Here is a 27,094-nt window from a genome sequence, read left to right as displayed (position 1 = left end):
GATTGCATGGCCGTGTGCTCGATTTTATACACCTGTCAGCAATGAGTGTGGCTGAAATAGCCGAATCCACTATTGTGTCCATATACTTTTGACCATGTCGTGTATCTGTGACCAACAAATATTTGTATTCCCAATCATGTTAAATCCATAGATTAGGGCCGAATGAATTTATTTCAATTAACTTATTTCCTTATATGAAATGTAACTCAGTCAAATCTTAGAAATTGTTGTGTGTTGCATTTATATTTTTGTTCAATGTATATCATTATGTCAACCCTTCAGAGCCAAGTCACTGCATGGCCTCCATAAATCCATGAATGCCGTCAAAGTGCAAGACCATGTTGACCACTGTATATGTCAGAGGTATAATCAGTCACCTGCGTAGCAATGGTTGCAAGTGGCAGTGAACTCTTTGATGATAATGCTGTCATTGTCAATCAGATCAAAGAGCAATGAAAGCATACTAAGTGTGATACAAGATGGTCATCTTGGAGAGTCAAGATCAACTAAATCTGCACCCCTGATTGATGTAGATCTAGGCCTACCATACAATAATCTGCACTCATAGAAAACAAACTATAAACTATTGTAAAAGGGGTCCTTGTGAAAAATGTAGCTCCTGACCTACTGGAACAAAATAACCAGGCTGCTTATTTTGTGCAGGCTAGTTGGCTTACAAAGGCACCCATCCTATCTCCTTGGTCCATGGTCAAGGGCATGCACTCAGTCTATGTGCCTGTGCGGGGCAGTATTATTTTATTTTTTTGATCGAATTTGTCAATAAAGAGACTACATCTTGAATTTCAACTACATATCCCAGAACTGTTCGTTTCTCTTCTTTTTTTTTTTTTTACCCCTTCCAGGTGGCCCCGTGGCAAACATGTCGTCATTGCGCAGATTCAGTTTGAACCAAAAGCAGAGTGACCTTCCTCTGGTATCAGTACAGTAGCTACAGTAGAGGGGCGGTTGTAGCTACTGAAGTAATACACCGAACCGGTGACAGCACACCAGTTCCCTGCACACTAGTCTAGAAATGAACAGCAACTTAGCCGGAGATGAAGTTGGGTAAGATGTGATCTCCATATAATTAATGACAATTAGTTAAATAGCTATATACATTTTTTAACTTGAATTAATTATTACTGTGGTAGATCTCACCCGCATCACCACTTTTACTCAGCTAGCTACATTAGTTAGCATTTTGTTAAGTATATGTACTGGTAGCCATCTAGATAGTAAGCGAACGTTAGTTGACTTTAGCCTAGCTACGACTAGCTAATCATTTGGAAACGCATGACATTGGTTTAGATACCATTTAAACATTACTTTTCAAGTTGTCATTGAATAATTCATTGAAAAACTCAACTATTTAGCTAACAAACCACCTAGCTAAATAGAAACTGAAACGAGTCAGCAGCTACAATGTTAGCGGCTAACTAGCAAGCTACTGTATTTAGCTAACGTTAGCTATTGTGTGGTAAAAATGTGGGCACCGCACCATCAGGGGTCGAAGCTTTGCTATCTTCATGTTTACGTTAGTTGTTGCCAATTTTATTTTGAGTGTGATGGTAGAAGTTTGATTGAAGTTGACAGATTAACATATTTCCCCCCCAAAATATTAGAGCCAACTAGCTAACGTTAGCTAGCCAACGTCTTCAATTGTAGCTGGTTGCTGGCGCGAGTTTTATTGCGCTGTTACTCACTTGATGAACTTGATAGAGGACTCTTTCAGGACATTTAGCGGGCATTGGATTGAGAGGATTTGGATAATGTTGGTTTGATCTATCTAAATTATCCATACGAAATTATAGTTGAGGCTATGATATCTTGCCTAGTTTTGAATGTCGGCATACAGCTGATAAGAGTATAATGTCAAATATGTAGCTAGCCTAGATCGATGTGCAGTTAACGCTATTTTCAATATCCAGCAAGGATCATGTATTTTAGCTAGCTAGCTAACGTCTCTCATGTCTGGCTTATTTTAGCCTGCACTGGATACGTCGCAGTAGGAATAAAACAAAAAAGACCTGAAGTGTTGTCGGGGCTAAACAAGTCATCCTCTATATTCCAGCCTTTTAATAGAAAGTACCTAGGGTTCATAGCTATGCATAATGAGCCACGTGTAGGACTAACGTTAGGACGTTTTGTGTTGATACGAAACAAAAGCTACCTATAGAAACACCCGCTGAAATACAACTCAAGCTATTGTAAGGTTGCATAAAAAAATATAGTTATGTGGCACAGTCTCATAACTAATAGTCACACATTAACGCCACAAAACCATTTGAGACTGGTTTATTGTGTCCAAGCAATGATGGACCATCTCAAGTGTCCTCAAAGGATGGCTTTTTTCTTAATTTTATAGGAAACTGTTTGTGGGTGGCTTGGACTGGAGTACAACACAGGGTGAGTCAGCTGTCTAATTACCAACCTGTCAATATTAGGTGTATTGCAATGCAGATAGTGTTGTGCTTGAACATGAAAGTGTCTGCATGGAAATGTTGTTCTGGAGTACCCAAAGGGTAGCATGTTATCATGTATTGCAGTTAAACCACACATGCAGGCTTTTCTCATAATTGCTCAGACCTAGTAGCTTTACATTAGTTTTTCTTTAGCCACAGGCATTCAGAGCCCTTCTCTGTATCATGCTTGATTAGACAGTGTGTGTCTTTGCATCACACTCTTCACTCTGACAGTGTTTTCTGAAGTTATGAGCAGTAGCCACAGTACTATGTATTTCTGTTTGTCCTTCCATGGGATTACCTTGTGGGGGGCTTTCAATGTGAATTATATGACTCTTACTTGTTGCTGCCTCCAAAGATACATGCCTGTAATGTAAATGTATTGTTCATGCTTTGCATCCGGTGAACTTTTAAACACATTACCCATAATGTCAGGACACTAGGCTTTGTATATATCCCTAAAGGATTCTGTAATGGTGTCGTCCGACTCATGTCAATGTCCTCTTTTCTATCAGAAACTTTGAGAAACTATTTCTCGCAGTATGGGGAAGTAGTTGATTGTGTCATCATGAAGGACAAAACCACAAATCAGTCCCGGGGCTTTGGTTTTGTCAAATTCAAAGACCCCAACTGTGTCCGGACTGTACTGGAGACCAAACCCCATAATCTCGATGGCAGAAATGTGAGTGTGAAATACGTGTCTTTCCAATGATTCCCTTTGTGAAGTGTGAGATAAGGATTAAGCACTGCATGGGAATGGGGACTTTTTTCAGTAAAGTATTACACAGAGCTAATGAAGTAATAGTGAACCCATAGCGCACACTGGCATCTTCAGAAAACAAAAGGCTGGCTCTCTGAAGGACATCCCTGGACTGTTCTGATGAGCTATATGCAAAGCAGGCTGAATGTTGCCTGTTCAGATGCTTAACAACATTTACCAGATAATTAACTGCAGACAGTGCGTTTTATATGCAGCAATATGAACATGACCATTTTGCTATAATAAAGGTTATTGTCCTGCAATTAAATTGTGATTTATTGTAAAGTTAATTGTATTGCACATATTTAATTTATTCCATTTGTATGTGGCCTTTTTGAGTAGTCTAATTCACCTGATAAATTGTAGGGAACATTTGAAGGTGCTTTTTCATTGAAGGCTGAGATTTCATCCTTTGCCTTTAGATTGACCCGAAGCCATGTACTCCCAGAGGAATGCAACCTGAAAAAGTACGAACTAAGGACGGCTGGGTAAGGAGCGTATTTCGTTTCGTGGAGGCTAGGTACTGTATGTCCTCTACAGAAATAGGGCACCAAGCCTGGGTAGAATGGATTGAATTGGATCCTTTTTGTCCTTTGATAAGCTGGGTCCTATCTGCCTCTAGAAATCGCGTCTGTCACACTGAGGCTTATTGCTGTTAACATGACTTCTGCTAAGGAGCTTAAAATGTTATTATTTCCAAGTAATTGTTAGACTAAGTGATTCTGTAAAAATGAATTATGCTGCAATCCTGAAATAGCTTGTCTCAGTAACGCTGAAGCGAAGGCACTAGTGCACCCTGATCTGTGTGGACTAGTGTTTGCATCGACGTGACATTTATACCCCAGGGCAAAAGGAGAGGGAAGCTAATTTCTTCTCGACTGTCTAGCTAGATGATGGTGAATTGCCTCGTCTTCAGTGTGATTCTCGATCTGGCTTTGAGACCCCATTCTTTGTTTCAGAAGGGCAGCAAAGCTGACAGCAATAAATCAAAGAAGATCTTTGTCGGCGGAATCCCCCATAACTGTGGTGAACCAGAACTCCGGGAATATTTCAATAGATTTGGAGTGGTGAGTCCTGTTAAGATGGTGTATACTGTATTGTATAGCTTTATACATTTGTTTTATACCTAAAACAGTTACCAGGATCCAATACAGGAACTGCTTATTGGAAGAACACAGGAAAAACATACTTTTCTGTTAAAATGCTATCAATTTGAGGATATAGAACGTGTCAGTGTTCAAACCATAGAGAGCCAATTAAATTCGTATCCTAATTCCTACTTCTATGGTTCCAACTGAGTAATGCATACTATGGCAATACTAGTGGTCTGAATCCTAATGCAGCCCATGTTCTCCTTTGTGTAATCCAAGGTCACAGAGGTGGTAATGATCTATGACGCGGAGAAACAGAGGCCCCGAGGTAAAAGCTGATCTCGTTTTTCTCTTCCATACCTCCCATCTCTAAATCTCATGACAAACTATTCTGACCCAAATAGGATAAGCGCATTCATTTTCCCCCCACCCACCCTCAATTATAACTATTCCCCCTGTGTCTTGTGGTGGAACATTTTTTTCATCCTTAACCATTGAACTTTCCCCATGCAGACCTGTTTACATGGTGAGAAAGTTGAATGACGTTGGCATTCATTTAAGACATCTTCCCTTGACTTTGTGTGACAGAATCAGCTTCTGATGCATATAGACTGCATTTACACACGTAGCCTAATTCTGATATTTTGCCCTATTATTGGATAACGAGCCCATCTGATTGGTCAAAAGACCAATTTGGTGGAAAGAATATCAAAATTGGGCTGCCTGTGTAGACGTTTTAGTTCTATTAGGAACATGTTAACATGCTATAGTAATACATGTAGTTTGAAATAAGCTTATTGAAATGAAGGTTTATTGTTTTTTGTTATTCAGGATGTGTGAATAGATTTTGGGTCTCATTTCAAACTTTAATATTCTTTGACATACAGTGGGGCAAAAAAGTATTTAGTCAGCCACCAATTGTGCAAGTTCTCCCACTTAAAAAGATGAGAGGCCTGTAATTTTCATCATAGGTACACTTCAACTATGACAGACAAAATGAGGAAATCAAATCCAGAAAATCACATTGTAGGATTTTTTATGAATTTATTTGCAAATTATGGTGGAAAATAAGCATTTGGTCAATAACAAAAGTTTATCTCAATACTGTTATATACCCTTTGTTGGCAATGACATAGGTCAAACATTTTCTGTAAGTCTTCACAAGGTTTTCACACACTGTTGCTGGTATTTTGGCCCATTCCTCCATGCAGATCTCCTCTAGAGCAGTGATGTTTTGGGGATGTTTCTGGGCAACACGGACTTTCAACTCCCTCCAAAGATTTTCAATGGGGTTGAGATCTGGAGACTGGCTATGCCACTCCAGGACCTTGAAATGCTTCTTACGAAGCCACTCTATCGTTGCCCAGGCGGTGTGTTTGGGATCATTGCCATGCTGAAAGACCCAGCCACGTTTCATCTTCAATGCCCTTGCTGATGGAAGGAGTTTTTCACTCAAAATCTCACGATACATGGCCCCATTCATTCTTTCCTTTACACGGATCAGTCGTCCTGGTCCCTTTGCAGAAAAACAGCCCCAAAGCAGGATGTTTCCACCCCCATGCTTCACAGTAGGTATGGTGTTCTTTGGATGCAACTCAGCATTCTTTGTCCTCCAAACACGACGAGTTGAGTTTTTACCAAAAAGTTATATTTGGGTTTCGTCTGACCATATGACATTCTCCCAATCTTCTTCTGGATCATCCAAGTGCTCTCTAGCAAACTCCAGACGGGCCTGGACATGTACTGGCCTAAGCAGGGGGACACATCTGGCACTGCAGGAGCCCCAGATCGAGGGAGATTATCAGTGGTCTTGTATGTCTTCCATTTCCTAATGATTGCTCCCACAGTTGATTTCTTCAAACCAAGCTGCTTACCTATTGCAGATTGTCTTCCCAGCCTGGTGCAGGTCTACAATTTTATTTCTGGTGTCCTTTGACAGCTCTTTGGTCTTGGCCATAGTGGAGATTGGAGTGTGACTGTTTGAGGTTGTGGACAGGTGTCTTTTATAATGATAACAAATTCAAACAGGTGCCATTAATACAGGTAACGAGTGGAGGACAGAGGAGCCTCTTAAAGAAGAAGTTACAGGTCTGTGAGAGCCAGAAATCTTGCTTGTTTGTAGTTGACCAAATACTTATTTTCCACCATAATTTGCAAATAAATTCATTAGAAAGCCTACAATGTGATTTTCTGGATTTTTTTTCTCATTTTGTCTGTCATAGTTGAAGTGTACCTATGATAAATTACAAGCCTCTCTCATCTTTTTAAGTGGGAGAACTTGCACAATTGCTGGCTGACTAAATACTTTTTTTGCCCCACTGTAAGTGCTAACATTCCTCGTTTAGTTTGACTTAAATGTTGAAATAGCAGAGCTTCACTAGTGTATTGATAGTAAACAAGCACAATTATGCAGATGATTCTGAAAAACGACCTCTAACTTCCTTCATACCGGATACAGAGACATACAAATGGTATCCACAAGTTAATCTGACTCTGGGAAGTAGATAAAAGGGTGCATTGCCAAAATCCCAAAGTATCCCTTTAAGTCAGGGGTGTTCAACTCATTCCTCGGTGGGCCAAGTGTCTACAGGGTTTTTGTTTTTTTCCTGTCAATTAAGACAGACAACCAGGTGAGGGGGGTTCTTTACTAATTAGTGACCTTGATTGATGAATTGAGTACAAGGGTATTGCGAAAACCCACAGCCACCCAGCCGTCCGTGGAACAATGAGTTTGACACGTGCTTTAAGTGGAAGTCCTTACTCAGTCTGTCTAAATTAGTTGACAGTTAGAATGACAAGACAAGCATGGGTTGATGTTGTTTAGTCTGGTCAGTTTTCTCAGAACAGTTTAAATATACATTAGTTTGGTCTGTTTGCTCAGAGCTGTTTCTTTTGCACTTGTCCTACATAGCAATGATGCAGTGGTCATGAATGACTTCCATAATTTATTCCCCCTCTTCTCCTTCAGAATCCATTGATCTCTTTGGGGAGACCAACAGAATAGTTTGTCATCTGAATTTACACGATGATACACAGCAATAACCTTAAAGATAATCAAGGATAATACCCAGACTTTTCTTTTAATAAAATACTTTTAAAGTCCGGCATTGAACTAAGTTTTCTTTTGTTTAATTTAGACATGTCTGATATATCTAAAAAAATATATATATATATTATGTGTTTTCCCATATGTAGAAAGTTAAGTATTTTTGTAAGTAAGCCCTTTCTATTTTTCTTTCTCTCTTCTCCTTCTTGTGAATGGTTTGAATGTGATTAATGGTGTCTCTTAAGATTTGTCTTTTCTCCTTTAGGTTATTGTGTACTGAGTGGTATCACAGAGGTACAGGCCAGATGTAAAATCCCCAAATGGAATGTGCAGGCTGTCAATTTGGGGTGTATACAAAGTTTAGATTCATCATATGAACTGAGTTTTGTTGCACTAAGAAGGACCTAGGATGTTTTGACACTTGTATTATTTAAAAATATATATTTTCTAGGAATGTTTGCGGCTTTCAGTTTGCAGCAAATGTTCGACTTGAATGTTACCAATATGTCTTTAAATGCTTAAACTAAGTTTTGAATCTAGATTAAGGACAGGTCATCGATGGATGGTATTTTTCGTTGTAGATCAGGCGGCTTGGGAAGGCTTGACATGTAATTAGAGGTTTCAAAATCTATTTTGTCTCAAAGGACATTGTATTGGAATTAGGTTAGGCCCCTCAGTGGAGATGTTCTCACAACCCAATTCTGCCACTGGTATACATTTATCAAAATGAAACTGGTTCAGTGTTGTGTGCTTTTGCTACTGCAAACTCTGAAAAGTTTTTTTAGAGCCTTAGATGTGTAATCCCCTTAGACCTTATCAGAACCAGGACATTTGCCAATGTTTGCCTTCTAAATGTACAGTTGAATCAAATATGGTATGGTTATGCTAAATGACAGTGCTGTATACCCATAAGTTCAGCTAGAGCTCTTTTTCATATCATGAAGAGACTGTAGTCATTGTGCTTAAAGGGTGTGAGAATAACCTAGGGTCTATGTTAGACTTTGTCTATTTCAATGTAAAGCTACCAGAGGATTCACCATCAATCCTTTATCAAGTCTTTGTTGGTTTGCTACTTAATTTCACTGTTTTTGTTTTATATAGTAAGTGTTGAATCCTCACACAGTGGGGTTTTTCTCCTTGTTTTGAAGGGAACTTTGTTTATCCCCCATGTAAACTCTTGACAGCATCAATAGTTGTTACTTACACATTCGGAAGACAAAATGGCCTATATCTTTGTGTTGCTGTTGTAAGTAATATTGTAATTTTCCATTTAGGCTTATCCTGGCTGACTCAAAACATAAAACCAAATTTGGGAAAGCTTGGAGAAATCTTTAGACATTGTACAGTTTCTGTTTCTCCATTTTTTGTTATGCATTAACATTGGATGCTGCCAGTTTGTGCTGCACAGAAATATACCAAGGGGCAGATCAAGGTGGGGTTTGGATGAAACTACATGAAGTCACATCAATAGCACAGGTCAAATTGGAATCCAATATAGAAATTAATGCTTTGAGACCACTCAAATGTGTCATAAAATCTATAGTTTTTATATTCATTGGTAGTTCCACTGACTGCACTGCATGTAAATATATTAAAGTTGTATATAAATTACATTTTCAATCCCCTATATAATGCATGAATGCAGTACAAGCAAATGTTACTTAAATTTACTTTGCTATGTTAGAAGTATTTAAAAAAATATTTTTAAGAGTTAGCATGGAGAGGATTGGTGCAAAGTTTATTGGATGATAAGTGCCTCAGCCCCCAAACTTCAACTTGTGTGTTGCTGCAAGTCAGCGACATCATCCAAGCCCCAGGAGCCTCCAGCTCAATCTTGATGGATCCCTGTCTTGCTGACCCCAATACTGTTCTTCATCTTGTGTTGTCACAACACCCTGCTACCTTGATTCACTCTTGGTCGTTGGCTAGGTTTTGGATTTATTACTTTCGAGGCCGAACAATCAGTGGACCAGGCTGTCAACATGCATTTTCACGACATCATGGGCAAAAAAGTGTGTAGTTGTAGTTTTATTTTACCCTCAAGATCAAACAGAGGCTTGGGCGACGGGAAGCATTGTTTGGCGCTGTTACCTTTGGAGTTACAGCTCTTATTTCCAGGGGCCACCAATGAGGTTGGTTACTCTTTCATGAAGGCCTAAAGCTCCTGTAAACTTCATGTGATAATGACACGGCTGAAGATTACGGAAATGTGGTACTCCAAATATTTTCCTAAAGATCAGGGCACTATTTTATTTTCTTGGCTGCAACCTTTCAATGGCCTGATTGGCCTTGTACTTGTTTGCAAAAAAGACTTGGTCTCCCCTCTGAAATATTATGTACAACTCCTGTAGTCGCCCAAGGCTTTGTTTATTTTGACCTCTCCTTTAGGTTGTTAAAGATATTCCATATCTTACTTCAAATACAATACTTACTCTGGCATTTGAGATTCAAGTTGCCAGTTTTGGAGCATATAATGGTAGATAAGCAGGGGTGAAAGTAGATTTTTATTTCTTCCCGGTACGGGATCTCATGTGTTTGCAGGCGATTACGAGGGCCTGATCATAGAATTATGTATAGAATCCCTATTCATTTAATAGGATCTCTAATTTTACTAAATTAATGTATAACCTTTTCATGTAGCATAAACACAACCAGTCATGATGTTTTCAATCTGATTGTCAAACATATAAAAATGACTATAAAAATAATTAAAATACTGAGTTATTGTATAGAAAACATTTGGGAAATTATTTTATTTTATTGTTGCACAGAGAGAGATTTTGTTTGACAATCATAAAAAAAAAAATTAAGTGTTAAAATTGACAGCCCTGTTTTCAATACCTTTCAATAATTCACCTTGTAGTTGTACTTCCACTGGTCCTGGGGCCCTTGTTAAGGTCATTGGCTTCATGAACTTTACCCAGTACCAGGACATTTTATCCAAAAACTTGGTTGCCTCTTCCAGGAGACTGAAACTTGTCCGCAAGTGGATCTTCTGGCAAGACATTAACCCCAAGCACACATGAAGAAATTGTTAATTGGCTTTGTGCTGTTATCCTCGCAAGGTGAGGTATTGAGAGAAAAAAGGGGTGCCATATATTTTGACCTCTACCTTTTTGTGAGGAAAAAAAGTATGACTTGTTCAACTATATCTATTTCTCTGGGCAATTGTATTAGTATAAACAAATTTTTTTTTTAATACAAAATAGCTCAGTATTAGAATTGCTAATCTGTATCAAGGGTGTCAATCAAATCGAACCCCACTGTACATAAAAAATTATTACATACACAAGTTCATCAGACTCGGGAAGAAAATGATAAAGGGCCACATAGCCAAAAGGAAGGATGATAAAGGGCCACATAGCCAAAAGGAAGGATGATAAAGGGCCACATAGCCAAATGGAAGGATGATAAAGGGCCACATAGCCAAAAGGAAGGATGATAAAGGGCCACATAGCCAAAAGGAAGGATGATGATGATAATAAAGGGCCACTTTGCCAAACTATCCCTTTAAAACACCAAAAGTGTAATGACATTAAGCTATCATTATGCCTACACTTGTAGCCTGAATTGATGTCTACTGCTTTCTGCGAGTGTCAGTCTCAGCCAGTCATCTGCCTTATAAAAATGTCAGTGTTCTCGTTGAACCACCGCATTTACATCGTAGGCCTGTATACCACCCATTTTCAAGTCCGTTCGCTCATTTTTCATCCGGCTGACATGCGGTTATGATAAATGTTGTAAAAGCCTACAGTTTTATTGACATTTTGTTTTAATTATTGTGATAGGCTCATGTTTTACCGGTACGGTGTAAATCCACTTTCTTTTGCCGGGAAGATGTACCGGCTTACTTTCACCCCTGGAGATAAGTGTGTATTTTACCACAAAGAAATCACCTAAAGGATTGGTCTTGTTCAGTTATTTTTTTTATTATTTTGTTGGCAGGTCACTTACTTTTTGAGCTATTTGATATATTTCCTATTCAACTTGTTAAAAAGTGAAACAACCTCAATTAAGTGACCTCAGTTTAAGAATCTCCATACTGTGTTGATCAATTCTGACAACCAAAATGGGTGGGTCTTTTTCAAGGGCGAGTTGAAGCCCCTATTCATTCACTACTTTCTCCCAATGGAGATTTCTTAGCTAATTGGGTGCCTAAAGCCACAGTTCTGTGATACCAGCAGAGTTTTTACATTTGTATTTATTTATGTCCAGTCATTCATCATTTATAGTTTTAACAAAACACCTTTGCATAACTACTTCTGAGACATCCTCTCTTACAGAAGTAATTATCTTGACAAAATACATTTTAAACATTTGGAAAAAATTTAGTTCAGCTCTCCGATTTCCCCCCCAAACGAGGATACATAACGTCTTTTATTGAAAGAGAACATTAAATGTCCACACGGACATTTTTTACTTATTTACAAATGTTTCATAGTTTAACCCATTCTGACCTCATTAAATGTACAAACTAAAGCCATGTCTGTTCATGATTGATGTATGAGACCCTACCTACATTGTGCTGTACTCATACCGACTCTCCTTGACTTTGTCCTGATTTCCAGCAGGAATTGGGGCTCGACTTGAGATATTTTTCTTGAGTTGACATTACCTTAGGCTGGGACTTAGGGGAATAAAAGTGATAAAATTAGAAAGTGGAGCACATCAAACTGTGGCACAAATCCCAGGTCTGCTGTTGGGGAGTGTATCGAAGTCGTGGTATCCATCACTCCAGCCGCGATGCCCGAGGGAGAGGACCCAGGTATCTGCGCTATAGGCTAGGCGGGGGGGCACTCATGGAAACGTGCCTGTAATTAGGTCGACAGAGAAGAAAGGGGAGCCAAAGAAAGTAGCACCACCTTAATTAAAGCAGGGGAAGAATTGCGATTCGTTTTTCTCATGCAAGGTGACCTCAATAACTCAACCTCTATAGAGCCTAGTCTATTTCTATGTAGTCTCCCCCTTAGTTTTAAACCCAAATTCCGCTCTGGTAAACTGCTGGTATCTCTGTTGCTGGCTAGCTACAGCAAGTGACGCTACAATTCTTTTTTTAGGGCAGATAATGGCTGGTAGCCTCACAAGCCATCTGGCATGTTAAAAGAACAGGTTTTCAACCTCATTGAACGTTAGACTAGTCCAATACCAGGTACTTCTATTCTGTCTGAGATGAGCAAATCAGATGGGTATTAGTCAATTAAGCAACATTGCAATTTTCTCCATTATCTGACACAGTATGAAGATTCATTTCTATATTGACTTATGACTATCCATTTCTATTGTCTGCATGTTGTACCTCTTATTCTGATAGATATGATACACATTTCTTTCTACATCCATTTCCCTCTGAAATTCTACTCCAAGTTAAACATAATTGAGATTATTTAAGCGTTAGCCCGGGAAAGGTAAGTCTTGACCTTCCATTAGATGTTTTTATAAAAATGAAAGGGCATATAAAAACAGTAAATAGGAATTCTATGTTTCTCAGGTAGACCAGTTGTACTGTAGTTTTCATGATGTTTTTAGCACCATTTTAAATCAATTGCATAAAAATGATGTATCAAAACCTTATTGTGACTGAAATACCTGAGAAACATATTGTTAAGCAACTTTTTATCTGTATTAGGCAGCAGTGTTGGCTCAGATAAGATGTAAAACTGAAACCCTCTCAAGCTGATATGTTAAAGATAAATATTAGTAATGGGTGGGTTTAGATAAGGAAGGGATTTTGAAGATAAATTACTGGTCTTGCAATGTGTGCCCTCCTTGTCCTTTGTCCAGGTGGAAGTGAAAAAGGCTGAACCTCGGGACAGCAACGCTCCTGGCCAGCTTGGACCTAACCAATGGGGACCCAGAGGCATCCTGAGTGCAGCCAATGGTTGGTCGGCACAGCCTGCCCAGGGCTGGCAGCAGAGTTATGGGCCTCCGGGTGAGTGGGGGACCAGCCAGGCACGGCTCGATCTCTCAGACCAGGAACATGACATTATTTTATAACTAGAAGAAAGATAGCATTGGAAACTGTTACAATGTCCGATGCCTTATGTTATAACAATAACATTGTATTTCTGGGTCAGCACTGAAATGTAACTTTTAGGAATGGTCAACTTACTGACAACAGTACCACAGTTACCAATTACATATTGCGAGATTGGTTTTGTGCCAGCATAAATAAACTGTCAACTATTTTCTCTTTGAAGGAGTTTGGGTGTCTACAGGCCAGCCCTTGGGTATGTTTTGTCCTTGAATCACATGAACATTTCAGATATCTCACTAACCTGCTTTTTTAAATAGTCTTGTGTGACAGTTAACTTATCAAGAAAGTATTGTGACATAGACATTGCCTTGCACTTTGTATTTTCCATATTGACCAATTAGTTATTGTCCGTTAAGCACCAGTGTTATCACGGTGTCAGCTGTAATGGCTGAGGTCACTCTGCTCATTTCCCTCTCAAGACAGATAATGGGCTTCATGATTCTTACCTCCCTTCACCCTTGCTTGTCATGTATCATACAACCAACCCCCAAACAATCCCAGCGGTGTTTCTGTATCTTAGGTCAAGCAAGTGCTATTGTAGCTTTAATGCTTGAGTTCTAGAATGCACCACATTCATATACAAGTTGTATTTTTGTTATTTTTGACACGGTTCTCCCCATGTTGAAAATATTGTCTAATATGCAGTGTCTGCTGACAGTGGGTTTCATCTAGGGTATATCTGGGACTGAACATGTAGCAATAGACACCTGTCATCATGTGTGTATGTATATACGTAACTATACGTTGTGTTCTGTCTCAGGTGGGTACGGGCCCCCTTTATCTGCGGGTCGTGGAGCTCCCGCACAGCCCCCCTCGCCATTCAACGCATTCCTCGTCACAGCGGCCCCGGCGGGGGGGTTTGGGGCACCTCAGGCCTACGCTCAACAGGGATACAGTACACCACCTCAGTTTGGTCAGTAGCTGTGCTGTATTGTATTGTCTTTTTTTATTTTTTTTTGTGTTTCCATCTACGTACATTATTTTGTTTTCATATCGTAAATATTGTGATTAACAATATTATGGGCCAAAATACGATTGCAGTGTTTTGCTTTGTTAAAAACTTATACACACATTTACAAATACCTCTTAAGTAACTCTGAAAGGTCAGTGCGAGTTTCATATGCAGGCATTGATGAAAGTCAGCTAAATCAGAAAATGAAGGAGGAAAATCATTGTACTTTCACTGCCAGCTTTGTCTTGAATAAATTGATAGCAGGTCTGCAACAGTAACACACACATTTATGGTTCTGAAATATATTTTAATGTCTTCACAAGAACGTTAATATAGTCTTCACAATATATTATTTTATATTGCCAATATATGATAATATCGTAATATCGCTCAAACCTAATGCCTAGGGTTAATGACTAGGGTTGCAGCTCCTACTACAATAATCATGTTATGTTTCTTTTGATTATGATAACCTGTATGAGACATTAACATTTTATCATTGATAGTTCAGAATGTACAACATTATAATGATTCTTCCATCTGGCACTGGTTTAGGGTACAGTTTTGGCACGCCTCATGGTGACCAGTATGCACCACAAGGAGTGCCGCCCCCACCCACGACTCCAGGAACAGGGCCGCTAGGGTTTGCTCCAGCCACCACACCTACTCAGGACATGAGCAAAGCACCCACGGGACAGCCAGACTTCCCTTACAGCCAGTATGGTAAGTAGAGCCTCCATGAAGTCCTCAGCCCCACCCTCAACCCTACTGTTATTATGGCCTGTACTGGATGGATTCATTATGATGCTTTATTGGGTCAACAACCGCTCCCTTGCCAAAGCTCATTACTGCAACCCTCAAACAAGCAGGAGCTTGCCTTTTGGTACAATTTAGCTTTAATGGCATCACATGCATACACACGCTTGCATACATACCCTCCAGGCCATGGAGATCCTATAGAAGTCCCACCCATACCCAGGACTCTTCAGTGCCACCCATTTCAGCATTTTTCCAGGTGGGGCTGGGGAATAATGGGGATGGGTAACCCATGGTAGGTTTGAATTAGATCATCCTGCCTCTCAATGTTTTTGAGAGGAGTTTGAATGCCCACCAAACTGCAGATAAACCAGGTAGATATTTTACTGGCAAAAGTGACAGGCAGTTAGGCCAACTGTTCCCTTTTTGTCACTGACTTGGTTGGCTTTTCTCTCCTGGCATGAGCTCTGGTGTCGATGGATCCTGCATGTTATTTTTCTCTTGAGCGTAATTGGCCTGAAACCAATATTTTCCTACTAACAGATTACAGCTGTTATGAGAAGACTCAATGCAATACATCATTATGAAATGTATCAGGATTTTTTCAGTTACTCTCCAATTATACTTATTGTACCAATAAATCCAGCATTGTCATCAATTGCGGGGCTTTTGCACAAGGTCTCTCCCTCTTTAAACAAAATACATTGGTAAATCCTTGCTGTTTGGAAGGTTAATTTATGTAGCCTAGTTAGTTCATTCTGTGTTCCCCCTCATTTCCTACTGGCATTTATCCTTCGTAAACAAAATACAATGGGGAGACACAGACTTGGATATATTGCTTTGTTAATATCTCTTAGTGTATAGCTCTTCAAGACTGTGTGCACTCAGTGGCCAGTTTATTAGGTACATCCATCTAGTACTGGGTCTGTCCCCTCTTTGCCTCCAGAACAGCCATATTCTTTGGGGCATGGATTCTACAAGGTGTGGCGTTCAAATGTGGTTCAATTGGTAACAAGGGACCTAACGTGTGTCAGGAAAAACATTCCCCACAACATTACACCACCACCAGCTGTACTGTTGACACCAGGCATTATGGGGCCATGGACTCATGCTGCTTACGCCAAATCCTGACCGCCATCAGCATGGCGCAACAGGAACCGGGATTCGTCGGACCAGGCAACGTTTTTCCACTCCTCAATTGTCCGATGTTGGTGATCACGTGCCCACTGTAGCCGCTTCTTCTTGTTTTTAGCTGATAGGATTGGAACCCGATGTGGTCGTCTGCTGCAACAGCCCATCCATGACAAGGACTAACAAGTTGTGTGTTCCGAGATGCTCTTCTGCACTTGTACTGTTCCATTATTTGTCTGTTTGTGGCCCACCTGTTAGCTCGTATGATTCTTGCCATTCTCCTTCGACCTCTCTTATCAAGGAGCTGTTTTTGTCCACAGGACTGACGCTGACTGGATGTTTTCTTGTTTGTCGCACTATTATTGGTAAACCTTAGACACTGTGCTGCGTGAAAAGCCATAGGGGGCGGCCGCTTCTGAGATACTGGCACCAATGATCATGCCACGCCCAAAGTCGCTTAGGTCACTCATTTTGCTCAATTGAACAGTAACTGAATGCCTCGATGCCTGTCTGCCTGCTTTATATAGCAAGCCACAGCCACGTGACTCACTGTCTGTAGGAGCTAACCATTTTTGTGAACAGGGTGGTGTACCTAATAAACTGGTCACTGTGTGTGTATATCTATATTCTACCATAATTTATATTTGACTATATAAATTGTATATTTCCCTGTAACTGTCAGGTGTGAGATTCCCATCTTGTTCGGTGTTTCATGCTTGTGCTTTGCATACCCATCCTGCTCTTAACCATTAGCGTCAGCCGCCTGATTTTAGAATAATTTAGTACAGTAACCATAGCCACAGGCAGCAACGGGCATTAGCAAGTAGCCCATCTACCCCATGTGTTTCTAATTCAAGGTGTATGTGATTTAGCAGGAGTCTCACAGCAGTCAGAGAGAGTGTAATAAGGATGTGTGCACTGATTTTTAGCAGGAGTCTCACAGCAGTCAGAGAGAGTGTAATAAGGATGTGTGCACTGATTTTTAGCAGGAGTCTCACAGCAGTCAGAGAGAGTGTAATAAGGATGTGTGCACTGATTTTAGCAGGAGTCTCACAGCAGTCAGAGAGAGTGTAATAAGGATGTGTGCACTGATTTTAGCAGGAGTCTCACAGCAGTCAGAGAGAGTGTAATAAGTGTTAATTTAAGCCAAGCCCCAGGTGGCAGGTCTAAATCCATTTTAAGAAGGGGACCATTTTAAAGTAAAGTAGACTCTTTATCTGGGTTCAGTCAACGTAGTCTCCTCGTCTCCCTGATAGGCCTGGGTAACTACCCTCAGGAGCCCTCTTCCTACGGACCAACGCGTCCTTCTCACAGTAATGGTCAGGATGTGCAGGGAGGAAGTAGTGCAGGTAGGTGTGAGCATCGTCTTTTCCAACCACCAAAAGTACAGTTCGGTACATAGACATATAACTGCAACTTTAATGTTCCCTTGCATACTTTTCCCCTGCATGTACTTTGGTATGTTTGTGCATACAAAGTACATACTCCTAGACCAGTGGTAGTCACACTTTTTCAGCGGGCACCTCATTTTTTTCCACCAGAATGTCTGGGGACGCAATGTTTTCCCCAAGAATTTCTCACGACCCCACCCCACATAACGACACAGCCTTAAAATGGTTAACGTTAAAATTTTACATCAACAAATAATCTTACATTCGTTTTCATATCTTATCAAAATGAAAATAAACCAAGAAATACATTTTCTAATTCCTTCTCAAAAACATTTGTATTGTCCCATACAATAGTCTCTACACCTGAGCTTTTGTTCCCCCACGACCCCGACTTCGAATACCACTGTTCTAGAGTATACTAAAATACAGCTACAGTATTCATTGACTTGAGGTTGAGTTCTTTTTGTCCATATCTCAAGGTATGAATATTCCATCTAACAGTGTTACACATCTAATTTCCTGTAGTAGCTGTAGTTTGTTATACTAACAACACCTGCGTCCTCACTTTGTCCACTCTCTCTGCATAGCTTTGCTGTTAAAAAGGGGATGATCTAATTGGCAAAATGCGTTCGTGGTGTACTATGTTTAACATGGTTTACTTTTTCTCTTGCGCTCTGTTATTCAATGTGATGGCAGTCAATCCACTTGTTGTTTTTCATATGCCATCTCCTTATGACAGCTAAAATAATGATGATAATCTAAGGGACTTTTGTATGAAGAAAAAATAACTTCTGGCTGGTGAACGAATACCCAATTTATATTTGATTTCTTTGGTCATATTAGCCCCTCTGCTATTAGCTTTTCTTAATTCTTTCTTCCAGCCTTGTATTATACCATTTATATTGTTTCATTTCATAAATGTTTTTGTTATTCTGTACTGTCCGACATGAGTTGGAACTGTTCAGACCTGTCTTCACTGAATGTCTATGCAGTTCCCTGCTTCTCTGACTACAGTGGATTGCAGGGAGATGGTGCCATCCAGTGTCTGGAAAAATAATGTGTGTGCTTGTGTGACTGAAAACTGATTAAGTATTTGTTATACTGTTTTCCTTTTGTTTATGCCTTTCACAAGAGTTCAGATTACATCTTTGAATCCTCAATTATAAGTCAATTGATTTACACTGGAAGCGCTCATTCCTAATTGGCTAACCAAACTCTGAATGTAGGTTCATGGAGGCTCACGATGGAAGGAATACAATATTTAACATGAACATTAGAAGGCCCTGAAACTATGATCAATGTATTTATTATAGGTCAAATAAGGGACTTTCACTTAATACCATTTACGATCCTGATAATGAACCTCTCTTCCCTGTTCTCCACCTACCCACCCTCACAGGTTATGGTCAGGACCTGAGTGGGTTTGGGCATACTTTCGCAGACCCCAGCCAGCAGACTGCCTCTTACGGGGCACCAACAGCACAACCGGCAGTGGGACCCCAGGCTGCCGCAGCCGTTTTTGCTCGTGTACAGAATCACAACGTAACGGGCTTCCATCCATACCGGCGCTGAGCGTCTCCAACCGCCACAGCGCTCAGTTCTAAAGTCAGGGAAATGTGTTCTGGTGATAAGCAAAACTGGATTTCTGGATTGATGTTTTTTGGGACACAAATACACACAATTTGAGAAAAAGTGAACTCATAAAACCAGGGATTCCAATTACTTCTGTTACAATGTCACTTGATGTAAAAGTTGATGTAAGACTTTTGCATAACCTGTTGAAATGAAATAACCTTTGTTTCTCCCCCCCATGTTTTATAGTAGGACTTAACTACTTTGCAATAGGTTTTGATTTTCTGGTCAAACAATAGCACAGAGATTGGAAAAATTATATATATATATATAAGGATATGTATATTTATGCTGGATACAGAAATGAAAACAGGGTCTCAAGTTTCCTCAGCTTTAAATTCTAGGGAAAATGTTTTTATTTTTCATTTGGTGGATTTTGTTTACTTTCTGAGCCTTTATTTTAAAGTTTGTTTAAAATGGAAAATATGAATATATATATATATTATACACAATCTGTGCAATTTTTTAAGACAATTTTGTACTAAAAATGTACACTTTGCTTGTTTTTTATTTAAAGATGTAGACTTCCCTCAGGTGGCTGTTTGAGTGCATTTTTCACTTATGCAAAAAGAAAGGAACTTATTTCAAATAAAAGATATCCTGCCTCTGGTTGCTGTCCTGCATCTTGGCCATCAATGCTTCAACTTAAATGTCACTAAATATGTTTGAGTATAACTACTAGGGATTGGTTAAGACTACCGGATTCTTCCATCAACTCAGTGGCCTTGTAGTTAGTGTTGCCACCCTGAGATTGGAAGTTTGTGAATTTGATCCCCGGCCAAGTCATACCGAAGACTGTAAAAATGGGACCTGATGCGTCTCGGCTTGGCACTTAGCCTCTTGCCCTATGAGCTGTTCCGGCTTGGACAAGCCAAGGCTACTTACTCATGCACTACCGTACCTGTACTACACTAAAATGACTAAAACCATTAAAAAATTTTTTTGATTAACACCACGCTATGTGGTCTTTTAAGTTGTACAAATTACTTACTAGGCCAGATAATAGCCTCATTTCCCCAAAACCTGACGATATCATGCATTTAAACTGCTGAGTCCTCTGGAAGTGAATGATTTGGATAGACAATCATCAGTAGATGGCATACTTGTGCATAAATGTAACTTAAATGTTGTGCTAAAAATAATTATCTAGTATCATCATATACTGTATGTTTAGTATCAGCTTGGATTGAATACCAAGTTGCTTACACCTATCAAATTATTTTGTATTTACATGAATCATGAAGGGGTAGGAGCTGTGTTGTTTCTGGACAGGGCCACATTCTGGGCAAAAAACGTCCATGGAAATGTTCAAGGGTTAAATACAGTGGAATTATAATGTACCAGGTTTCACTTACTATATCAACTAAAACCTGAATGTTCTGTCACACCCAATCAGGTTGGCCCCCCTAGTTTATCAAAAATATATGTCAATGGTTCTCTCCCAAGGTAATGCCAATAGGCTTTAGCTCAGTGGGCTAACAATTCTGCGTTGTGCAGATGACACATTTCAAACCCAGTTGGTCTCATGCTTAGACCATGGAATAGCCATCGTGAAATATTATTTTACCTATTTATTTATTTTACCTTTATTTAACTAGGCAAGTCAGTTAAGAACAAATTATTATTTTCAATGACGGCCTAGGAACAGTGGGTTAACTGCCTGTTCAGGGGCAGAACGACATATTTGTACCTTGTCAGCTCGGGGGTTTGAACTTGCAACCTTCCGGGTTACTAGTCCAACGCTCTAACCACTAGGCCCCACCTATCATTAGCCTAACTACATTATCATGGCACAGAACCTTTGGGTGACTTTTTTTTCTCTTAAGAAATTCAAAGGGCAGTTTTCCCACGGGTGCTCTAGTTCCAGCTTTGTAATTTTTGGTTTGGTTGTAAAATCTATACTGAAAAATATACATGCAACAATTTCAAAGATTCTACTGAGTTACTGTTCATACAGTAAGGAAATCAGTACATTTTAATAAATTCATTAGGCCCTAAACTATGGATTTCACATGACTGGGGATACAAATATGCATCTGTTGGTCACAGCTTCCTTTAAAATTAAAAAAAAAAAGTAGGGGTGTGGATCAGAAAACCAGTGAGTATCTGGTGTGACCACCATTTGCCTCATGCAGCAGTACATCTTCACATATAGTTAATCAGGGTGTTGATTGTGGCCTGTGGAATGTTGTCGCACTCTTCAATGGCTGTGTGAAGTTGCTGGATATTGGCGGGAACTGGAACATGCTGTTGTACACATCGATCCAGCGCATACCAAACGTGCTCAATTGATGGCATGTCTTGTGAGTATGCAGGCCATGGAAGAACTGGGACAGTTTTAGCTTCTAGGAATTGTGTACAGATCCTTGTGACATGGTGACGTGCATTATCATGCTGAAACACGAGGTGATAGCGGAGGATGAATGGCACAGCAATAGGTCTCAGGATATGGTCACGGTATTTCTGCATTCAAATTGCCATTGTTCATTGTCTGTAACTTATGCCTGCCCATACCATAACCCCACCACTACTATGGGGCACTCTGTTCACAACACAAACTGCTCGCCCACACAACGCCGTTCACGTCTGCAGTTGTGAGGCCAGTTGTATTTACTGCCAAATTCTCTTAAATGACTTTGGAGGCAGCTTATGGTTGAGAAATGAATGAACATTTCCTGCAGTCAGCATGCTAATTTCAGTCCCTCAAAACTTGAGACATCTGTGGCATTGTGTGACAAAACTGCACATTTTAGAGTGGCCTTTTATTATCTCCAGCACAAGGTGCACCTGTAATGATCATGCTGTTTAATCAGCTTCTCGATATGATATGCCACTGTCAGGTGGATGGATTATCTTGGCAAAGGAGTAATGCTCACAAACAGGGATGTAACAAATTTGTGCACACAATTTGAGATAAGAATATGCTTTTTGTTCATGTGGAAAATTTCTGGGATCTTTTATTTCAGGTCATGAGACATGGGACCAACACTTTACGTGTTGTGTTTATATTTTTGTTCATTGACTATATTATCAAAGATGGTGGATAAATTAAGATGCGCATGCTTCAAGGGGTCAAAAGTCTGAGTCTTGTGATTCTGTGTGGCCAGATAGTTCGTACCAATAGCTAGGTTTCCATCCAAGTGGCAAAAGATTTTCATGCGAATATTCAAAAATCTGCTGGTGGAAAAATTTACATTTTCCCACCAATGGTGTTTCCAACAAACGGATTTGTTGCTTTTAGAAATTATTGCTTGATGACATAGTGTAACCAAAATGTACTTTTTCGTGTTCATGTATCGAATAAAAATCTAAAGTTAATTGTTTGCATCTGATTTTCACCTCTACGGATAGTTTTGCCACAAAAACGGTTGCGTTAAATAGCAAATGTGCCTACTCTGGTTTTACGTTCGCTCTAGCCAACGGCTCGCAGATACGGTGCGGGGAGGCTAGTTTACATGATGACATTATTATGGATAAGAGCGAGAATATTTTTATTTGTCAATAAGCAGTCAAGCATCCATCATCACGTCACCAGAATAAGAACCTCAATATTTATTGGAAATGAGCATCAAGCTCATCATCGTGCACGTTCACCACCCCAATGTATTTAATCTGCAGCCTAATAAACTGCATGGTTTCAAGAGTCGCAGTGGGAGGCCACACGCCATACCATCACGTGACTCCAAGTTTACTTCAATATGATGGTTATATTATGTCAATATTTGCGCATAAAGGCAGAATTCTCATATAATTAATTACCGACACAAAAAGATCCCACCATGTCAAACGAACAAATTATGTGTCGGCATTTATACAATTTTACCGAAACTTCCTATTTCCATCACAGCTGTCATGACAGTGTTATTTTAGCGTTATTTAACTAGGCAAGTCAGTTAACAAATTCTTATTTACAATGACGGCCTACACAGGCCAAACCCTAACGCTGGACCAATTGTGTGCCACCCTATTGGACTCCCAATCATGGCCGGTTGTGATACAGCCTGGAATCGAACCAGGGACTGAAGTGACACCTCTAGCACAGAGATGCAGTGCCTTAGACCGCTTCGCCACTCAGAAGCCCGGTATGACTTTTCTTGCATAACAATTGAGTGGAAACGTGGTTAATGACAAAAATATGCCATATAGGGTATCATTGGTGGATCGTTTCAGCTAGTTAGGTGTTCAAGCAGCGAAGCTGGTGAAACCCTATTGTTTTTGTTCCGGTTCATTCTTCTTTTTAATCTTCTGTAAAGCAGAAATTCACATGCACATTTTCGTGAGAAGGTAAGTCCCAGGAGGGTGCAACCTGGCATGATGGTAAAGGGCCAAAAGCCACACCCTCCCATGCAATGCCATGACAATTGACAACATGGTAGGCCAAAAACAAGCGATTGAAAATGCAAACTTTGAAAGGCCATGCCCCTAACCCTGTGTGACCTAGTCATAAAATGTGGTACGTACTGTGGGTCCATCTCCTCACAAGGAACAAATTTGCCTCAAGAACCCACAAGGTTCACCATGAAGGATTTTCAGAAAAACAGTTCAAATGCTACTCCTCTTCCACCAAATGACCGATCTTCACGAAACTTGATATATGGTATCTATGGACCAAGGTCTGTAAACACATCCCGGATAGTATGTCAAACAACATGACCAATAAACATTCACGTGGGTGCGGTCTGTCACATAAATGCATATACTGTAAATCAGCCACAGATATTCGTATGTTTAATGAAATGTGGTAAATATGCAAGCACATTCATATCTACCACACGTTGGGCACATTTTTACATCTCTTGATCTGATGAAATTTGGCACAAATGCTCAAGGGTATGAGTCTAGCTAACCTGTAAAATAGGGTTGAGTTTGGTCACATTGTGGCGCTGTTGGACAGGAAAAAACATTCACTCAAGCATGTTGCCTTATAGCAGCCATATTGTTTCAGCTAGAATCTTGGACAATAGTGTGTTTAAAGATGTTCATCCATAGATGCTATGTACCAAATGTGTTGCCAATCGGTCGAGCGATTCTGGAGGTGAAAACGTTTAAAGTAGTTAACAGCATTGAAAATAGTCCAAAATACATCAAAAGCATATTATTTTGCAGGGTCAGTATGATTTTGAGTTCTGATGTATCGTTTGTATGTTGAGTTCTGAAATTTGGCAAGTGTGGTAAACAGTACAGAAGTAGCTCATCCGAAGGCAATATGTCTAATTTTACACTGTTTGAGCAAGAATCATGAAAATCAGTACATAGGTCATTCTCACAAGGAACACATTTGTCTGTAGGACCCATTAAGTCGACCATGATGGATTTTCCGCCACTTAAAATGGCACTCCTCTGGCATCGAATGACCGATCTGCACAAAACTTGATACGTGGCATCTATGGACCAAGATCTCTCAACGCAATATTTTCCAGACTTATACCAAAAACAAAATGGCCGTTATTGACCAATAAACATTAATGTGGGTGTGGTCTCGCACATAAATGCCTATAAATCACTCACGTTTGGTACACATGTTGCAAACAGTGTCAACACTCAACACATGCAAGCACCTTTAGATCGACCACACGGTGGTGCTATAACGGGCACATATTTAGATGTCGTGATCTGTTTGACTCAATGATATGACTCTAACTAACCTGTAAAGTGTGGCTGAGTTTGGCCACATTGTGGCGCTGTCGGAAAGGGAAAACCATTCATACAAACTCATTGGCTCATAGCGACCACATTGTTTTAGCTAGATTCTTGGAAAATGTGTTTGAAGGTGTTCATCCATAGATACTATAGACCAAATTTGGTGGCAATCGGTTAAGTGGTTCTGTAGAAGACGTTTAAAGTAATCAACGTCATGATTTCAACTGCTGATAATTGTCAAATCAACTCAAATAATGTTATTTGTCAAATGCGCCGTGAAATGCTTACTTACAAGCCCTTAACCAACAATGCAGTTTTTAGAAAAATAAGAATTATGAAGAATATTTACTAAATAAACTAAAGTAAAAAATAAAAGAGCAACAATAAAATAACAATAACAAGGCTATATACAGGGGGTACCGGTACCGAGTCAAGGTGCGGGGGCACAGGTTAGTTGAGGGAATTGAGGTAATATTTACAGTACGTATAGGTAGGGGTAAAGTGACTATGCATAGATAATAGATAATAAACAGTGAGTAGCAGCATTGTAAAAAAGGTGGTGGTGTCAATGCAAATAGTCCGGGTAGCCATTTGATTAGCTGTTCAGCAGTCTTATGGCTGGGGGTAGAAAGGACCTAGACTTGGCGCTCCGGGACCGCTTGCCGTATGGTAGCAGAGAGAACAGTCTATTACTAGGGTGGCTGGAGTCTTTGGCAATTTTTAGGGCCTTCCTCTGATACTGCCTGGTAAAGAGGTCCTGGATGGCAGGAAGCTTGGCCCAGTTATGTACTGGGTCGTACAGACTACCCTCTGTAGTACCTTGCGGTCGGAGGCCAAGCAGTTTCCATACTATTCAGGATGCTCTCGATGGTGCAGCTGTATAACTTTTTGAGGATCTGAAGATCCATGTCAAACCTTTTCATTCTCCTCAGGGGGTATAGGCATGGGGTATAGGCATTGTCGTGCCATCTTCACGACTGTCTTGGTGTGTTTGGACCATGATAGTTTATTGGTGATGTGGACACCAAGGAATTTGAAGCTCTCAACCTGCTCCACTACAGCACTGTTGATGAGAATGGGGGTGTGCTCGGTCCTCCTTTTCCTGTGGTCCACAATCATCTCCTTTGTCTTGCTCACATCGAGGGAGAGGTTGTTGTCCTGGCACCACACTTCCAGGTCTCTGACCTCATCCCTATAGGCTGTATCATCGTTGCCGGTACTTCCTGCTTTAGATTTTGCTTGTAAGCAGGAATCAGGAGGATAGAATTATGGTCAGATTTGCCAAATGGAGGGCGAGGGAGAGCTTTGTATGCATCTCTGTGTGTCGAATAAAGGTGGTCTAGAGTGTTTTTTCCCTCTTTTTGCACATGTAACATACTGGTAGAAATGAGATCAAACGGATTTAAGTTTCCCTGTATTAAGGTCCCCGGCCACTAGGAGTGCCGCCTGGCTTTATACAGCTTCTTGGGTGTGGTCTTAGTACCAGCATTGGTTTGTGGTGGTAAATACACAGCTTCGAAATCTCTCTTGGTAAATAGTGTGGTCTACAGCTTATCATGAGATACCCTTCCTCAGCTGAGCAAAACCTCGAGATCGCCACCCATTGTCTTACCAGAGGCAGCTGTTCTGTCTTGTCGATGCATGGAGAAAACAGCCAAATGTATATTATCCATGTTGTCGTTCAGCCACGACTCGGTGAAACATAAGATATTTCCGTTTTTAATGTCCTGTTGGTAGGATAGTCTTGAACGGTACTCATCCAGTTTATTCTCCACTGCTTGCACTTTGGCCAATAGGACAGATGGTAAAGGCGGGTTACCCACTCGCAAACTAATCCTCTTCTTTTTTAAATGTATTTAAAATTTATTTAAGATTTTACCCCTTTTTCTCCCCAATTTCGTGGTATCCAATTGTTGTAGTAGCTACTATCTTGTCTCATCCCTACAACTCCCGTACGGGCTCGGGAGAGACGAAGGTCGAAAGTCATGCGTCCTCCGATACACAACCCAACCAAGCCGTACTGCTTCTTAACATAGCGTGCATCCAACCCGGAAGGAAACGGAGGAAACACCGTGCACCTGGCAACCTTGGTAAGCGCACACTGCGCCCGGCCCGCCACAGGAGCCACTGGTGCGCAATGAGACAAGGATATCCCTACCGGCCAAACCCTCCCTAACCTGGACGACGCTTGGCCAATTG

The 27,094-nt window shown here is 40.3% G+C and overlaps 1 protein-coding gene across 3 annotated transcripts; it reads left to right on the top strand.

Moving 5' to 3' along the window:
* Window positions 1–879: 879 nt before the first annotated feature.
* dazap1 (DAZ associated protein 1) lies at window positions 880–19,864 on the top strand. 3 transcript variants are annotated; one of them, XM_035798946.2, is made up of 13 exons: window positions 880–1,065; window positions 2,366–2,406; window positions 2,978–3,144; window positions 3,645–3,710; window positions 4,185–4,289; window positions 4,593–4,641; window positions 9,289–9,371; window positions 13,141–13,288; window positions 13,557–13,586; window positions 14,154–14,306; window positions 14,901–15,068; window positions 17,489–17,581; window positions 19,023–19,864. In XM_035798946.2, exons 1-13 carry the CDS (start codon window positions 1,034–1,036, stop codon window positions 19,193–19,195), a joined length of 1,308 nt encoding a protein of 435 aa, XP_035654839.1. In that variant the 5' UTR covers window positions 880–1,033; the 3' UTR covers window positions 19,196–19,864. The 3 variants fall into 3 exon arrangements, with proteins under 3 accessions (XP_035654839.1, XP_035654838.1, XP_035654840.1); XM_035798945.2 differs by having other exon boundaries at window positions 4,182–4,289; XM_035798947.2 differs by lacking the exon at window positions 17,489–17,581 and having other exon boundaries at window positions 881–1,065; window positions 4,182–4,289.
* Window positions 19,865–27,094: the final 7,230 nt, after the last annotated feature.

This window comes from Oncorhynchus keta, chromosome 22 (assembly GCF_023373465.1).
Source record: "Oncorhynchus keta strain PuntledgeMale-10-30-2019 chromosome 22, Oket_V2, whole genome shotgun sequence".
Taxonomy (NCBI): domain Eukaryota; kingdom Metazoa; phylum Chordata; class Actinopteri; order Salmoniformes; family Salmonidae; genus Oncorhynchus; species Oncorhynchus keta.
The sequence above is the reverse complement of the archived record's forward strand: the minus strand, read 5'-3'. Positions and strand labels throughout refer to the sequence as shown.

What these genes read in the sequence shown, in the direction of transcription:
- dazap1 (XM_035798945.2), top strand. Translation starts at nt 1,034, where the DNA reads ATGAACAGCAACTTAGCCGGAGATGAAGTTGG. An exon ending in GGACTGGAGTACAACACAGG is followed by an intron (nt 2,407 to 2,977) that starts GTGAGTCAGCTG and finishes CTTTTCTATCAG; the next exon opens with AAACTTTGAGAAACTATTTC. An exon ending in ACGACATCATGGGCAAAAAA is followed by an intron (nt 9,372 to 13,140) that starts GTGTGTAGTTGT and finishes TCCTTTGTCCAG; the next exon opens with GTGGAAGTGAAAAAGGCTGA.